The sequence below is a fragment of the Heloderma suspectum genome, chromosome 8 (genome assembly GCF_057233095.1).
Source record: "Heloderma suspectum isolate Gila_16-S chromosome 8, 16-S_ref, whole genome shotgun sequence".
Classification (NCBI taxonomy): domain Eukaryota; kingdom Metazoa; phylum Chordata; class Lepidosauria; order Squamata; family Helodermatidae; genus Heloderma; species Heloderma suspectum.
This window is the reverse complement of record NC_139465.1, coordinates 2,371,932-2,388,605: the sequence shown is the minus strand read 5'-3', so window position 1 is coordinate 2,388,605 and position 16,674 is coordinate 2,371,932. Positions and strand designations below refer to the sequence as shown.

Below are 16,674 nucleotides of genomic sequence, written 5' to 3'. Positions count from 1 at the left end.
GAACCAACTACCTAGGGAGGTGGTGGGCTCTCCCACACTGGAGGCCTTCAAGATGAGGCTGGACGGCCATCTGTCAGGGATGCTCTGACTTGGATTCCTGCATTGAGTGGGGGGTTGGACTCGGTGGCCTTGTGGGTCCCTTCCAGCCCTACTATTCTATTCTATGACCATGTAAGCCACCTCAGGTTCTTTTCAAGAAGAAAAAGGTGGGATATAAATGTAATGAATAAATAAATAACTAATAAGATGTAGTGATGGCCTCCAACAAGGATTGCTTTAAAAAGGGGATTACAGAGATTCAGGGAGGATAAGGCTGTCATTGGCTACTGGTCATCATGCCTATTTCGGGATCTGGTTTGCACAATCAAAATAAGCCACCATTTTTATGCCACAGTGGCTTATTTAAATTGTGGTGCCTGCTGGTGCAATTTCCATAACCACTGCCCAGGTGCGTCTTATCACGTCATCTGAGTCTGGGTGGCTTGTTGAAGGGGGAAACAACCCTCCAATGACCCATAGGTCAGAGTAAAGAAGTAAAGTAACTCTGTTACAGAGTTATTGGACGGTTGTTTGGTCTGATCCAGCCTGGCTCTGCTTATGTTCTTACCTATGTGCCAACTCCATCTCTCGAAGGCGGGGGTGGGTGGGTGGAGTAACACCGGACGATGAGTTTGGGCTTTGCATTGGTTGGGCAGGCATTGCCCTGTCTGGAGGAGGGCAATGCCTTCGTCCAGGGCTTGTGTGGCCTCCGCTGCAGGGGGGTTTTCGTCCGGCTCAGGCTGCGGAGCAGCCTCCGACACCCCGCCCCTCCTTTAGCGGCCCCCAGACCCAGGCACGGCTCCAGGTCATAGTGTGGGACGCTGGTGGAGGGGCGGCAGCACGGCACGAAGCGCTCCAGATGGAGCCGGCAATCTGCGATTCTTGCGGGGGGGTGAATTAATTAGCCCCCCTCGCCGCATGTCCTGGGGCGCCCCCTGGCGGGCCGTGGCGCTCGCGGACCCCTGCCTCCTCCGGGCCGCGCGGGGGCAGCAGCGGGCCGGGCGGCGCTGCTCGGGGCCGCCGGGCTACACTGTAGCGAGCGGAGGAAGCGGCGCGTCCGGGCTGAGCCGAGGCGCGGGCAGCCGAGCCGAGCCGAGCCGGGCCGGGCGGGGCCGGGCCGGGCGGGGCCGGGCCGGACCCCCTCCCCCTCCCCCTCCCCATGGGCGCGCAGGTAAGGGCCGCGCCAGGTGGCCGCCCCCGGGCCCCAGAGCGCCCCCCGCCCGCACTGCCTGCTCCCCGCCGGGGCGGGTGGCTCGCTCGCGCTTTGCCGGGCCCGGACCGGGAGGCTCGCGGGGGCGCTTGGAGAGGCGGCGGCAGCTCCTGGGCCGCTGCGGGGAGAGAGCGAAAGCGGCCGCCCTCCGTCCTCCCCCCCGCACTTTCGCCCTGGGTCTGCCAGGAAGGCTGCGGCTGCCAAAGCTGGCTGGGCACCGACCGACCGACCGCCCCCCCCCCCGCTTGCTTCTCCGGGTCGGAAGGAGGCTCGGCACGCGGCCTCGGGCCGGGGGGAGCAAGGCGGCGCGTGCGGCTTGGCTCACTTGCTGGAGCCCTCTGGCTCGTTCCCTTCTCCTGCCTTCCATGGGCATATGGGGGCCTTCCCCTCATCTCCCCCCTTGTACTCTGGAGCTGCCTTCCCCAGCCTTTGCCCTCCAGATGTGTTGGACTACAACTCCCAACATGGCTGGCTGAGCATGCTAGGATGTGTAGTCCAACACATCTGGAGGGCACCAAGTTGGGGAAGGCTGTCATAGGCCAAGGGGGTAAGGGATGTGACCTGTCAGAGGTGCCGACAGGGTGGGACTTTGGGGCAGAAGCCCAGTGTCCCATTTAACAGAATATGAAATGCACAGAGCCATCTAAGGATGGGGGGGGGGGGAGTCCATTAAGTCCAGACTCTAAAATTACTTAACTGCCCCACCATTCTCCTTCTGTACTCCTCATTAGGCCAATACCCCCAAGCAGTCCCAGGAGCAGCCTTCCTCCGCTCCCCCACCCTCATTTCTGCTGCCTCAGTGCCCCCCGCCCCCATGCCAGACTTTGGTACTGTGCCAAGCATCCCCACAGCCTCACGTGTGCAGCCAGGGCTGTGCATGCACAAGGGATATCCCTCCCACCCACTCCAGCTGTGGCCACGGAGCCAGCCATCGTCTGGCCAATTGTGTCGTGTTCCTTTTTCCAGAAAAATCAGCTTCTATTCAGTTAAGTGACTTGACATTTATTTTAGAAGAGTTTTAAGGCACAATCCTATGCCTGTTTAGACAGAAGAAAAAGTCCTACAACTCCCAGCATGGCTGGCTGGGGAATGCTGGGAATTGTAGGACTTCTTTCTGTCTAAACAGGCATAGGATTGTGCTCTTAATGAGTGTGTTCTTTAAAGTGTGTTTTTCTATCAAACACAAAGTGAGGTTTTTAATCAGGGCTACTTCTTAAGGGTAACCCTTAAGAAAGGTAACCCTTGTTCCCTTCTTAAGGGAACAAATACAAGTCAAACTGTTCCCCCCCCCCCCCGTATTTTAAATCCCAATTTTAAGAAGATAGGGGTGGTTGAGTGTTGTTGTGTGCATGTGTTAAGGCAAAATCTGGTCGAAGCTGATGTGGAGATTATTAGAGCTGAATTAGCCTTGCATTTATGGGAAAGAGAAGGTTTCTTTGATGCCACTTGGGGGGGCGGGGTGATGGGGAAATGAATTTCATCAGAAAGGCTGTTTCTGGTTAGTGATGTAAGGTGCTTATAGCTGGGTGATGTCATTTGAAAGGTTCTTTAGGGCATATGACAGAAGAGAATTAGCCAAGGGAGGAGCAGCAAATGGAATGCTTTCCCCTTCCTCCAAATATATTTATCCTACGTCTTAATAAACACCAGAAAGAGATTTCTATAGTGAGATTCCTAGAAATGTGTACTCCTTTTTTTCTCTCACTCTGCCAAATGATTTTTTTTTTTTGTCCATTCACGGACAACAGCATAGGGCATATTGCTGCTTTGCTGTTTTCAGACTCATTTAGGGCACAATCCTATGTATGTTTAGACAGATAAAGGCCTACAACTCCCAGCATTCCCCAGCCAGCATGCCTGGCTGGCAAATGCTGGGAGTTGTAGGACTTTTCTCACTCTAAACATGCATGGGCTTGTGCCCTTAACTGCCTTTCTCCACAGCCCCTCCCCTGCTCTGGCCGTGTGGGTCCCTAGATGACCCTCTGTAGTTACATGACTGGGCTGAAAATTGTTTGCCAGAGGTTGCTACTATCTTTGCAGAGCGAAAGTTCCCAAAGATGATGAAGGCAGGACATTGGTAAGGGGTTAAAAAGTGGCCTGTGAAGCTGTGCACTAAAGCCTCCGCTCTGTACAGTGTGGGTGGTCTTGTCCAGTTAGCGTCTAAAGGCGGCCAGCGCCTTGCAGAGAAGATGTCTGGCCCTTGACACCACACCCCTGCGCTCCATGGGAACTGTTGTCCATTCCCAGGAAGCGACTGGCAGTGACCTCATCAGGCAGGAAGGGGAGTTCCCTGAGGATGCTCCTGAGCTGCCCGGCTGGATGCCTGCATGACTCTGCAGTGAGCTGTTCTGTGACCATCTGAGGTGGCAAAACAGGCTTCTCTACCTTCTGAGCACAAACAAGCCTTGAGATGCTGGAAAGGTCCACCTGAAGGCAGACACCATATGGGAGGTGCCCTCCTGAGTGGCCTTTGCCTGGGCTGAGGCCGTAACCATGGCAGGCGAGCTCACCTGTCTGCTCCAGGAGTAGGTTTGCTTAGCCCTGACCTGTTACGCCTCAGCCCTCTCACCCTGGCCTCTGTGTGGCTCCCACAGGTCGGACTGCTATGGAATATGACGAGAAGTTGGCCCGCTTCCGACAGGGCCACCTCAACCCATTCGACAAGGCCCCGCTGCAAAGCCAGCATGACCAGAAGACTGCCGGGACTGGGGAGGAGTTTCCACAGAAAGGTGAGCGAGTGATGCGCTTGAGAGGTCTCCCATCTCCTCTCCCCACCACTGGGCAGGGCTCCGTTTGGAAACTCCGTTTGTTTTCAGATTAGGTCCAGGAAGCCTCAGAAGAGAGTGCTCCTGTGTGTGTGCAGAATTCCTTTCTCTTCTTCCTGGGTAGACTCATCTCCCCAACGCCACAGACTGGGAGCAGGGTTCCATGGCAGGGGGTGTGGCTTCATATGATGCTCCCTTCCAGCTGAGTTAACCACGCCCACACGCAATCCACCTGTTGGTTCCAGCACTGCCTGCTCGGGCAGGCGGCGTCCCTCCAAGAGTTCTGGCCTCGAGGCACCTTTTCTGATCCGGCCACCTGAGGTCCTTTGAAATGGAGAGGCCAGGGACTGAAGTGGACACTTTCGGCCTGCGGAGCAGGGACCCTATCCCTGTGTAGTGGCAGCTTTCCTTTCTCAGACCAGGCACCCTATTCTTCAGCATCGCTGTCCCAGACAGTGTCTGCCTTCCCCAACCTGCATCATCCCCCAATCTATGCTGACTCAGGGATGATGGGAGTTGCAGTTCAACACATCAAGAGGGCTCCAGGTTGGGGAAGGCAAGTCAAAAGGACTGTGGACATGGAGGAGGACATCAGGTGGTGGCTTTTCAAATCAAGTGGGGATGAGATGGTGCATTTCTCCCCCCCAAACCCCCCTTCCCTAAAAGTTGTCCTGTTACTGTTCTGCCCTCTGTGGAGAAATAAGATGTTCCATTTCCAGCATGGGACCTCCTGCCTCTTCAGCCAGATATGTGGGCAAGCCCTTCCTGCCTTCGAAAGCCAGTGCCTCCCACAAGGAGTTGTGTTCCACTGGGCAGCATATGTTGCAAGTGGGAAGCAAATATTTGGTCCAGAGCTAGGTTCACCAGGGGCGGGGGCTGCAGGCCTCAGAAAGAAAAGAGATGGAGGTCTGGCACCTGGCCGGCTTTGGCACACCGGAGGGAGTGGATGGGGGATTGGGACGACAGCACAGATATGGGCGGTTCATCCCAGTCCCTATAGTGGCTGGTTCCTGCACACAGCTCTCCTTTCTTCCAAGCAGCAGCCAGAGCTGCGGTGCCCTTGTAGAGCTTTGGGTGGCCCCTTAGCATGGGGCAGGCGTGCTCTGGCTCCTTGAGGGCCACACAAGTGCGGTTGGGGTGGTAAGAAGGAGGATCTCAGTCCTCCCCCACCCCTGCCATTTCTTTCCCTCTTTCCTTCTTGTAGACCTGAGGCTGGGATTGTCCCCCAGGGAGCCTGAGCTGCAGTGCTCGGAGCACACAATGGACCTGGGACTGGCGGAGGATCACTTCTCGCGCCCAGTGGTGAGAAGAAGACCTGCTGCTTTTGTCTTGGCCTGTTGCAGTGGTTCAAATGGAAGAACACCCCCACCCCCAAATTGCACCAAAAACTTTCAACATGCTTTAAAAAATAGTAATAATTACAAATCATACAGCTTTAATATACATCGTTCCTAAAAGTCTTCACAGGATGACAAAATCACAGTTGTTCACAACAAAAAAAAAAATGGTTGAATGGCGTCCTAGAGTTATTATTCCGATACGCTACAAACAGCATCCGCTTTCTCATAAATCGCTCTTCATTACTCTCCCTTTGATTTCTCAAATAATAAGTAACCATAGACATGACATCAGTATTCCATATCTTTAAATACCATTCTGAAATAGGAGGAACATAACTTTTTCCCCCAGTTACTGGCTGTACATATCTTAGCTGCCATCGGTAAGTTAATTATTAACTCCAAGTCAGATTCTGGCATGATATTCTTCAACTAACATAGTATAACCACTGTAAGACCTACTGGTAAAGTCTGGCCCGTTATCCTAATGCCCTGTCTCCAAAATTGCTTAATAACTGGACATGTCCCCCAAAATATGGAACAAATCAGCACGTGATGCAGAGCATGCCAACGTGCATCATGTCCTGCATTGTAAAGATTCCCTATGAGGATAGGATTTAATCTTTTGCAAACTTGGAGAAAACAACACCAAAACCCCCCAGGCTGTGAGCTCTCAAGGCTAATCCGCACTCTCCCAGGCATATGCCACACACTAAGCAGCCAGTCCACTCCCTTGCCTGAATCACAGGGCAGATCCATCCCTGTAGCTCCACCTGGACCTTGAGGCCACAGGCGTAATACCTTCTGGGACCACCTGGCTCTGGGGCAGGCGGCCAAGGCTTGATGCTCTGTCTCAGTGCTGATGGTCCTTTGATGAGCGCTGGCTCTTCCTTTGCAGGGCTTGTTCCTGGCCTCTGATGTGGAGCAGTTGCGGCAGGCGATAGAGGAGTGCAAGCAGAGGATCCTGGAGCTCCCCGATAACTCAGAGAAGCAAAAAGATGCCGTGGTACGGCTCATCCACCTGCGCCTTAAACTCCAGGAGCTGAAGGTGAAGGTGCAGAGACTGGCTGGAGAATGGGCCTTACTTGGCCACAGAGCTCGGGGATAGAGAGTTCTGGGTCCTCCGACTGCTGAAGAGGAAGCTGGCGAAAGAAGGGGTGGGCTTCTCTCTTGCTTTAGCTCAAGGCTACAAGCTTGTAGGTGTGACGTATGACTGCAAGAGCCAACTGTGCTCCAGTGATCCATGGTCATGGTGGGCCTTGGATGCCTGAGTTTGAATCTCTGCTCAGCCACAAACCACAGAATGGCCTCTGGCAAATTGCAGTATCTCAGCTTCAGCTTCTCAGGCTGAGAAGGGAAGGGCCTTTCCCTCCCTCCCACCACCACTAAGCAACTCCACCCCCAACCACACACACCATACCTGAGATTTGGGAGAGAGGTTTCCAGATTGGAGGGCACTGATGCTGGCAAAGCTGAGCTCAGGGACTAAGGTCAAAGAGGAAGAAATGAAGGGCTTTAGCATATTCATATTTTGATCGCTTTAAAATTCAGCTAATTTTGAACGCGGATATAGCATCTTGTCTGAACCACCGGAATGGGGGGAGCTATACTTTAGAGCAGCCTTCACCATCCTGGCACCCTCCAGATGTGTGGGGCTTCAGCTCACATCATCCCCGGTGGGGGAAGCCTGCTTTTCAGATGCAGTGGCAGAAAGCCCTGTGAGCATCTATCTGTGTCTGCCTGTCCATGCCGCAGGACCCCAGTGAGGACGAGCCCAACATCCGGGTAATTCTGGAACATCGCTTCTACAAGGAGAAGAGCAAGAGCGTGAAGCAGACATGTGACAAGTGCAGCACCATCATCTGGGGACTCCTCCAGACCTGGTACACCTGTACAGGTGAGGAGCCCCTTGCCTTAGGGTGAGAGGAGCCCCAGTTGGGGAACATGGGCTATCGGCTGCTGTTCCTTCCCACAGAGGATTTGCTGTCTGGCCAGGTGAACTCTTCTTGTGTTTTGCTCTTGGGCAACAGCGTAAATGTGTATGCTTGCTTCCTGTTTCCATGGGCTGGCTGTCCTCTTTAAGGCCCTGGGAACTAGCTGTTGACAGAAGGAAGTTGTCTGTATGAACTGAACAGAAATGCGGAGGCAGCTGCTTGAAATGTGCTTTCACGGGGGATGCAGTATGGCCGAGTTCCCGCTGTGCAGTAAAACCCCTCGTTGCCTTCTGGCTTTCTGGCCTTGCCCCCTTTGGATGGCCCAGATGTTGTCACCCCTCCCCATTACTGTTAGCCTCCTCCTTGTTCTGCTGATCTGGGAGAAGAGGCCCTTTGAGTCCTTCCTGGGCTAAATCTGGTGACCACGTGTCCCATCTGCTTGTCCTGCAGAACTCCTGCTGCAGGGCATAGGGCTGGCCCTTCAGATGTGCTGGGTTGCTGCTCCCAGGGCCGTGCTGGCTGGGAATGAAGGTAGTTTCGGTCCAACAGAGCTGGAGGGCACCTGGTTGGGGAAGGCTGAAGGAGGAGGCCAGAAGCTGCCCTCTGCATTTGCATCAGGGGAAGTTCCCTGCGAAGGCGCTTGAGGTCCTGCTGCGAGGCCAGCCCAGAGCCTCTGGAGAGGAGCGTGGCACTGCAGCTTGCTCATGCTTCCCTCTTGTTCCTTGCCAGGCTGCTCCTACCGCTGCCACAGCAAGTGCCTGAACCTCATCACCAAGCCCTGTGTGCGCTCCAAGGTCAGCCACCAGGCTGAGTACGAGCTTAGCATCTGCCCGGAGACGGGGCTGGACAGCCAAGACTACCGTTGTGCCGAGTGCCGGGTGCCCATCTCTCTCCGTAAGTGGGGGGACGGGGCTGGCTGGTGACCCCTGAACCTGTAGGGTGCCCTCTCTGTCCCCGTTAGCTGCCCCATGGGCCTGCCGTACGCTGTGGACTGGGACAGAGGGCCAGTTCAGGGAGCTTGGAAATGCCTCTCCCAAAGCTTGGTTACTGGCAGCAAGAGCTTGAAGCCACAATAGGCTGATATTTTGGCCCCTCCCCCTTCGCTGTTGGTTCCACCCACCCGCCACTGGATTGCAGCCCCTGAAAGCGGCTCAGGAATGGAATGTAGCCCTTGGGCCAAAAGAGGTTCCCCACCCCTGTGCTGGAACTCTGCCCAGCCAGGTGGGGGTGTCATAGCCCTGTTGCTCACCCTGCCTCACTCTGCTCGGTGCCCCCTGCAGGAGGAGTCCCAGGCGAGGCCCGGCAGTGTGACTATACCGGCCTCTATTACTGCAGCAACTGCCACTGGAACGACCAAGCAGTCATCCCTGCCAGGGTCATCCACAACTGGGACTTTGAGCCCCGCAAGGTACAGGGCGAAATTTCCCAAGGACGGAGGGGTCGAGGGGAGAGGTGGGAGACGTGTCTGCGGGGGCTGCTTGCCTTGGTGGCCCAGTGCACAGCCTCTGTTCTCAGAAGCAGCATATCTCTTGAGTATCAGGTGCTGGTGATAAAAGAAGTAGGCAGATCGCATATTTGTGAGCCAGTTGGTCACAAAATGATGGCAAAATGATGAACTGCATCTGGGGTCTCAAACATGGAGCCCATGGGCAACAATGTGTCCACGGCACCCCCTCTTGGCACCCACCAGACACCCTGCCCCCCCATTTCAGTGTTATGTCTTAAGATTTTTAAAAATTATTATATTTAATTGGGAAGTGGGCATGCTGCAAAGCAGGGTGCTGCCCTCCAGCACCATCTTTATTTCAGTTCAGTAGCAGTTTTTTGTTTTGCAGCTTAGACCCCACCTCTGCCTTGTACTCAGGTTCATGAGCAAGTGACTTTTCCTGTAGTCTCACCAGTTTGGCTTCTGGGAAATGAGTACCATGGCAGACATTTTATGAACGGGCAGGCCTCTCTCATGGCAGCCATCTTGTGAGAGTGTCCACAAGTGCTCTGTCAGAATTCCAAATGTGCTCACTGACCCAAAAGGTTTGGGGACCCCTGAGCTACAAGAACCCTTGGCCTGAGTAGCTGTGGCAATCCTGATGATGGCTGTAGAGCAGCCTTCCCTGCCACCTGGTGCCCTCCCGATGTACTGGGCTACCACAAGCCTAGCTGGCTGGGGAATTGTGTGAGTTGCAGTCCAATACATCTGGAGGGCACCAGGTTGGGGAAGGCTGTGAGAGACCAGCCCTGGCATGCGTTGCTGCTGCCCAACCTGACTGATGACTGTTCCTTCCAGGTGTCTCGGTGCAGCATGCGCTACCTTGCGCTGATGGTGTCACGGCCAGTACTCAAACTGCGTGAGATCAATCCTCTTCTCTTCAGTTACGTGGAGGAGCTGGTGGAGATCCGAGTGAGCATCTGTGTGTGGTGGTGGTGATGGTGGGGAGTTTGGGGGTATATTCAGCCTGGAAGCCCTTGATGAGAGCAGGGGGGTAGTATTTGGGGGCCTAATATAACGTGTCCTGCACAGATATTCTAGCACCCAAAAGAGAGGTTGGGCCTCTTCCCTCATTACTTGGATAAGGTCATTTCCTCTTCCCTCCCTATTCCTTTTTCCTTGTGTGCCATGTCTTTTTATATTGTAGCCTGTTTTACTGATTGCATGCAAGCTGCTTTGGGAGCCTTTTCAGCTGAGGAGCAGGATAAAAATAGTCTAAATAAATAAATACGTTTTCCAACCAAGTCTGTCCCCCTCTCCTTTCTGATTCCTCCCCTGCAGAAACTGCGCCAGGACATCCTTCTCATGAAGCCGTACTTCATCACCTGCAAAGAGGCAATGGAGGCCCGGCTGCTACTCCAGGTCAGGAGAGACAGGGGCTCTCCCTGTCCATTTGAAGCCCACGGTGGGTGAGGCTCTTTCAAAACGCTGGGATTCCCACCACTGGGTTTTCTGTGCTCAGCTGTCCTTACCGATGGACTGAGGTGGCTTGCAGGCATTCAGTTAATGGTGCTGCACAGGGCCCCTGACTTCTCTAATCATGCCACCCTTGCATTTCCACACGTTGCCTCACCACCACCATTTTGTCCATCTCTGGGACGGTAAGCAATCACACTCTGTCCTCAGTTGCAGGATCGACAGCACTTTGTGGAAAATGACGAAATGTATGCGCTGCAAGACCTGATCGACGTCAATGCCGGGCGCCTCAGCTGCTCCCTGACGGAGATCCACACACTCTTTGCCAAGCACATCAAACTGGACTGCGAGGTGAGGATAGCCAGGGAGGAGCCGCCCTAGCAGAGAGGAGGTGCCTCCGCAAATGGAGGGCCAGCAGAGAGGCCAGCCGCAAGGGGCTGCGGGGAGAGCCCACCACAGGCGCTTCCCATCACTTGCTCAGCTGTTGCACAGGGGTCGGGTTCTTCCAGAACACCGCAGGAGCCCTGCCGGACCAGACCAGCGGCCTTTCATCCAGTGTTCTGTCCACACAGCGGCCACAGAGGGGCCTCAATGGGAAGCCCACAAGGAGGACGTGCGTGCAGAAGCACCTTCCCGCTCGTGCTCCCCAGCAACTGGTATGCAGAGGCATGGTGCCCCTGCGTGCTGCCCTCAAGGCTCCCTCCCTCATAGCACAAGAAGTCAGCGGAGGCACCCGTGAAGCTGGTTGGTGGGAGGATCAGGACAGATGAAAGGACGGTCTTCTTCACTGGTGCAGAGTTAAATTATGGGACTCCCTTCTGTAAGGTGTGACGACAGCCACCAACTTAGACATCTTTAAAGGGGGATTAGACAAATCCGTGGGGGAGGAGGCTATCAATGGTTACTAGTTACTATGGCTAGAGGGTGCTACTTCCAGGACCAGAGGCAGATTGCCTGTTGCTGGAGAACAAGAGTGGGAGAGACGGCTCTTGCCCTCCTGTCCTCCTTGTGGGCTGCCAGAGGCATCTGGCTGGTCACTGTGGCAAACAGGACTGCTTCCAGCAGGGATCTTCTCTTCTTAGGTTCGTATATCTAATAACTACTGATAGGCCTCCATTAATCTGTCTAATCCCTGTAAGTTTATTTTATTGTTGCATTTATATCCCTCCTTCCTTCCTCTTGCAAGTAACCCAAGGTGGCTTGCATGGTCCTCCTTCTCGCCATTTTATCCTCACAATAACCCTGTGAGGTAGGTTAAGGCCATCGACGCTCGCAGGCATTGCCACATCTTGTGGTAGTGAATTCCATACATTATGTGTTCTGTATGAAGGAGTACTTTCTTTTGTCTGTCCTAAATCAACTTCCTCAGATGACTCCACGCTAAAGTTTTCAGAGACATTGTGTTTGCTGAACATTGGTTTTAAACAAATAAATGTTTAAAACTCATATTCCAAGAAAGAAAGAAAGTCTCTCTATCATGCATAATCTTGTAAAACTCTACCATGCTCCCCTTACTCTAGAGAGCACTGCTGTTGCACGTAAATTGCCTTTTCCCAGAATATTTTGCTGCTGGCAAAAATGTAATTCCCTCCCACCCCGCTTTGCAAACCCACTGTTGTTCAGCACTAGTGGGTGTCCAACCTTCCCCAATCCTGGTGCCGACAGATGTGTTGGGTATGCTGGCTGGGCACAATGGGAATTGCAGCCTAATGCATTGAGATGGCCTCAGGTTGGGGAAGGCTGTTCTAAGACCTAGTTCTCATTAGGAATGGGAGAAAGACAGGAGTTGTAGACCACCATATCTGGAGGGTTGGGGAAGGCTGAGCTACATGAGTGCTGCAAGCATGCAGCAGCAGCAGCCTTGTGGTAACGGCACCCGGTATGGCGTAATCATGAGCCTGTTGAGCCCCACATCCATGGGGAGGAGAAGTCAGTGCTGGCACGGTGACTCACTAGCCTCCCTCTCTTCTTCCCACAGCGGTGCCAAGCGAAGGGTTTTGTGTGTGAGCTGTGCAAGGAGGGGGACGTGCTGTTCCCCTTCGACAGCCACACCTCAATGTGCATGGAGTGCTCAGCCGTCTTCCACAGGTGAGTGCCAGAGCTTACAAGCTCCTTCTAGCTTGCTCTAGTGCAGGAGTGCACAACCTTTTTAGACCTGAGGGCTGCATGGGATGCTGATTGGAGGACGGGGGCCCATAAGCGCACACACCGCTGCTAGCAGTGAGGTCAGAGCAATCTCTATCAAGATCGCCGGCGGAGGGAATTTGGCTGTGGTGGGGCAGGGGGTGGCAGAGCAGCCTTGTGGGTTGCAGGGGGTGCACCCTACTCTATTGCTAAATAGAGGCGCAAGTGAGAGTCAGCTGGCTACCGACTCCACCTCCAGACAGAGGAAGCTGCCCTTTACAGCATCAGACCATTGGTCTGTCTAGCCCAGGACCGTTGGCATGGACTGGCAGTGGGGTTTTGGGCAGGGTGTTTTCCTGGCCCTAACTGGAGATGCCGGGGTCCGAACCTGGGACCTTCTGCATGCCCCCTCCTCACTGACACACTGACAAGCCCTTGTGCCTCCTCCCGCAGGGACTGCTATTACGACAACTCCACGACATGTCCCAAGTGTGCTCGGCTCAATCTGAGAAAGCAGTCGCTGCTCAGGGACCCCAGTGTGGAGCTGCAGGCATAGAGGGGCCTTTGCTTGGCCAGAAGGAAACGGCACCAAGGAACACGATGCACCCAGCAGGCCAGGTTTCACCTGTACGTGCCTGAGAGGCGACTGGGAAGGAGGGGAACCTTTCACCGGAGTGCAGCTGGGAATGTACTCGCCAGAGCTGGAAAATAGGGCAGCTGGGCAAGTGCTGAACTCTTATCTCAAGTCCTAGACTCTTCTCTCACCAGAAGAGCAGTCGAGACTGTGCAGCATGCGCCAGACTTTGCAGAACTCCCCCTTGCCTGGAATTAGGAGGCTGAGGTTGAGGTCACTGTCCGTGCAGGACTCAGGCTTTTGGGTGGGAGGAGGACAAGCTCTTGGCCTTGGGCTTATTCCTGGCAGATCTTGGCAGGTTGAACAATCCTGGAGAAAGGGCTGCCTGCGTTTGGTGCAAAAGGGTTGCTGCCAGCTTCCTTTAGCAATCGTGTATTAACACCGCCACTCTGTGCTGGCACATGGCACTGAAAGTGCTTCTGTGGCTCCCTTCCAGACAACAATACTTCAGCAAAGAAGATGATCTCAGCTGGGTTGGCCTTAAAGACGATTTGATGCCCAGAAGCCACTCCCTCTGACTTAGATGCGCAGATGGTGCATCTGTCTTGGAGAAGGGCGGAGAGGTGCTGCTTTCTCCTCCAGCCTGCCTGTGGTGCCAGATCCAAGGACTGGATGGATCCTGAAGTTGGAACAGCCCCTGGCAGCCAGTGAGACTGTGGGGCACATAAACCACAGGCATTTATCACGAGCACTAAAATCACTTTAAATAAAGCCGTGTGTTAATCTTGCTGTGCTGCTGTGGGTTTAGGCTCCACCTGTGTGGCCTTTCTTTGGGGCTTGTTCTCTTCTTGCTAGATGTTGCCTCCCTTTTTCCCCATGGAAAGGCTTCAATCTTGCATCCGTGGAGGCTGTTCATAAGGGTTTGTAGTCAGACAAAACTGGGGGCAGATAACTCAAAGCACAACTTAGAGACCAACTAACTTGGGATCCCTAGTGTCCAAGTAACAGAGACTTCTATGTAGAGTCTGAAACTTTTGCAGTATTTACCTGGTTATTATTCTCAGAGTGTATACTTAAACTGGTAGAGTTGGGTTGAGCATTGGGAAAATGTGACATCAACAAAGGTGTGGCCTTCAGCGAAGTTGTGTAGTAAATATTATTAGTAAATATAATATTTACTACACATGCATGTGTACACACATGAATTATGTGGACATTATCTTAGTTGTTTTGTCTCCATTTGGTCTAAGCAGATTCAAGTGGAAGGAAGGCACAAATACAACAGCTTCACCTTTGTTTCACTTAGAGGCTTCCAACCGTATCTGTAATGTAATGAAGTATAACAGGATTTTATCATAAATCCAAGCCCCTAGGTGATGAGTAGGCATGTGGGAATTCAGTTTTAATCATAGGTAGATAGTAAAGGGGTGTGGGGAAAGGAAATGGGGGTTTCATCTCCCATCACTTAGTTGGGTTATTTCAACATCACAGAGCTAATTTGGGCCTAGGAAACAAGTGTTACAGTAGTACTGCTATCGTTGGCTTGGTCAGTGGCACAACACAACCTTATCAAGGAAGGTATTTCCTTGCTCTACCACCATCTATTGAGGGTAGCAGCAGGGAGGCGTGTGTGAGCTATATATATCACAGGGATAAGAACAAAAGAAGGAATGTGTTGGATCAGATGAAAAGCCTCCCTAGTGCAGCATTCTCTTCCCACAGTAGCCAACCAGAGATGCCTCTGGGAAGCCCACCAGCAGGACATGAGTGCAACAACACCCTCCCACTCGTACTTCCCAGCAACTGCTGTTCAGAAGCATACTTCCTCTGATACTGGAGGTAATTCATATCCATCTATACCGCCAAGAGAGTTTAGCCTATTGGGTGGAATAGAAATGTAATAAATACATGAATCATGACTAGTAGCCATTGTCCTCCATAATTTGGCTAATCCGCTTTTAAAGCTGTCTAAACTGGTGGCCGTCATACCATTTAGAGGTAGCAAATTCCATAGTATCTGGTAATACTCAATTCTGCATTGTAATAATTGAGGGCTCTTGCACTGACACACTTTAGAAAGCAGACAGAATTGCTTGTATATATCCCTGATTGTCCCTTCATGGATCACTGCCTTGTTGTGGCGAAGGGGCTTGCGTAACTCAGTGAAGCCATAAGCTATGCCGTGCAGGGCCACCCAAGACGGACAGGTCATGGCAGAGAGTTCTGACAAAATGTGGTCCACTGGAGAAGGAAATGGCAACCCACTCCAGTATTCTTGCCAAGAAAACCCCATGGAACATATCACAAGGCTAAAAGAGATGACGCCAGAAGATGAGCCCCTCAGGTCGGAAGGTGTCCTATATACTACTGGGGAAGAGCAGAAGGTATTTCCAAGTAGCGCCAGAAAGAGTGAAGCGGCTGGGCCAAACCCGAAAGGACACTCAGCTGTGGATGTGTCTGGTGGTGAAAAGAAAATCCGATGCTGTAAAGAACAATATTGTTTAGGAACCTGGAATGTAAGATCAATGAATCAAGGTAAGCTGGAGGTGGTCAAACATGAGATGGCAGGACTGAACATCGACATCTTGGGAATCAGTGAACTAAAATGGACAGGCATGGGCGAATTTAATTCAGGTGACCATCATATCTACTACTGTGGGCAAGAATCCCTTAGAAGAAATGGAGTAGCACTCATAGTCAACAAAAGGGTGGGAAAAGCAGTACTCGGGTACAATCTCAAAAACGATAGAATGATCTCAGTACGAATCCAAGGCAAACCATTCAACATCACAGTAATTCAAGTCTATGCCCCAACCACTGAGGCCGAAGAAGCTGAGGTTGATCGGTTCTATGAAGACCTACAACACCTTCTGGAACTAACACCAAAACAAGATGTCCTCTTCATCATAGGGGATTGGAATGCTAAAGTAGGAGGTCAAGAAATCACCGGGATAACAGGCAGGCATGGCCTTGGTGTACAAAATGAAGCAGGACAAAGGCTAATAGAGTTTTACCAAGACAACACGCTGATCATAGCAAACACTCTTTTCCAACAGCACAAGAGGCGACTCTACACATGGACATCACCAAATGGTCAATACAGAAATCAAATTGATTATGTCCTTTGCAGCCAAAGATGGAGAAGCTCTATACAGTCAGTAAAAACAAGACCTGGAGCTGACTGTGGCTCAGATCATGAGCTTCTTGTTGCAAAATTTCGGCTTAAGTTGAAGAACATAAGGAAAACCACTAAACCATTCAGGTATGACCTAAATCATATCCCTTATGAATATACAGTGGAGGTGAGGAATAGATTTCAGGGATTAGACCGGATAGACAGAGTGCCTGAGGAACTATGGACGGAGGTCCATAACACTGTTCAGGAGGCAGCAACGAAATCCATCCCAAAGAAAAAGAAATGCAAGAAAGCCAAGTGGCTGTCTGATGAGGCTTTACAAGTAGCTGAGGAAAGAAGGGAAGCGAAAAGCAAGGGAGAAAGGGGAAGATATATCCAACTGAATGCAGAGTTCCAGAGAATAGCAAGGAGAGACAAGAAGGCCTTCTTAAATGAACAATGCAAAGAAATCGAGGAAAACAACAGAATGGGAAAGACTAGAGATCTCTTCAAGAAAATCGGAGATCTCAAGGGAACGTTTTGTGCAAAGACGGGCATGATAAAGGACAATGAAGGCAGGGACCTAACAGAAGCAGATGAGTTTAAGAAGAGGTGGAAAGAATACACAGAATACAGGAAAGATCTTAATGTCCCTGATAGCCATGATAGTGTGG

The 16,674-nt window shown here is 52.3% G+C and overlaps 1 protein-coding gene across 6 annotated transcripts; it reads left to right on the top strand.

Moving 5' to 3' along the window:
• The first annotated feature begins 1,065 nt into the window (after nucleotides 1–1,065).
• On the top strand, nucleotides 1,066–13,944 carry DEF8 (differentially expressed in FDCP 8 homolog). 6 transcript variants are annotated; one of them, XR_014784694.1, is made up of 13 exons: nucleotides 1,083–1,210; nucleotides 3,844–3,978; nucleotides 5,219–5,316; nucleotides 6,250–6,399; nucleotides 7,107–7,248; nucleotides 8,015–8,179; nucleotides 8,566–8,693; nucleotides 9,570–9,683; nucleotides 10,053–10,133; nucleotides 10,398–10,538; nucleotides 12,166–12,275; nucleotides 12,765–12,938; nucleotides 13,382–13,678. XR_014784694.1 is itself a non-coding variant. In XM_084812643.1 (12 exons), the coding sequence occupies exons 2-12, from the start codon at nucleotides 3,855–3,857 to the stop codon at nucleotides 12,865–12,867; spliced, it is 1,356 nt and encodes a 451-aa protein (XP_084668769.1). In that variant the 5' UTR covers nucleotides 1,066–1,210; nucleotides 3,844–3,854; the 3' UTR covers nucleotides 12,868–13,944. The 6 variants fall into 6 exon arrangements, 4 of the variants coding, with proteins under 4 accessions (XP_084668769.1, XP_084668766.1, XP_084668768.1 ...); XR_014784693.1 differs by having other exon boundaries at nucleotides 1,136–1,210; nucleotides 6,250–6,405; nucleotides 13,382–13,674; XM_084812643.1 differs by having other exon boundaries at nucleotides 1,066–1,210; nucleotides 12,765–13,944.
• The last annotated feature ends 2,730 nt before the right edge of the window (nucleotides 13,945–16,674 follow it).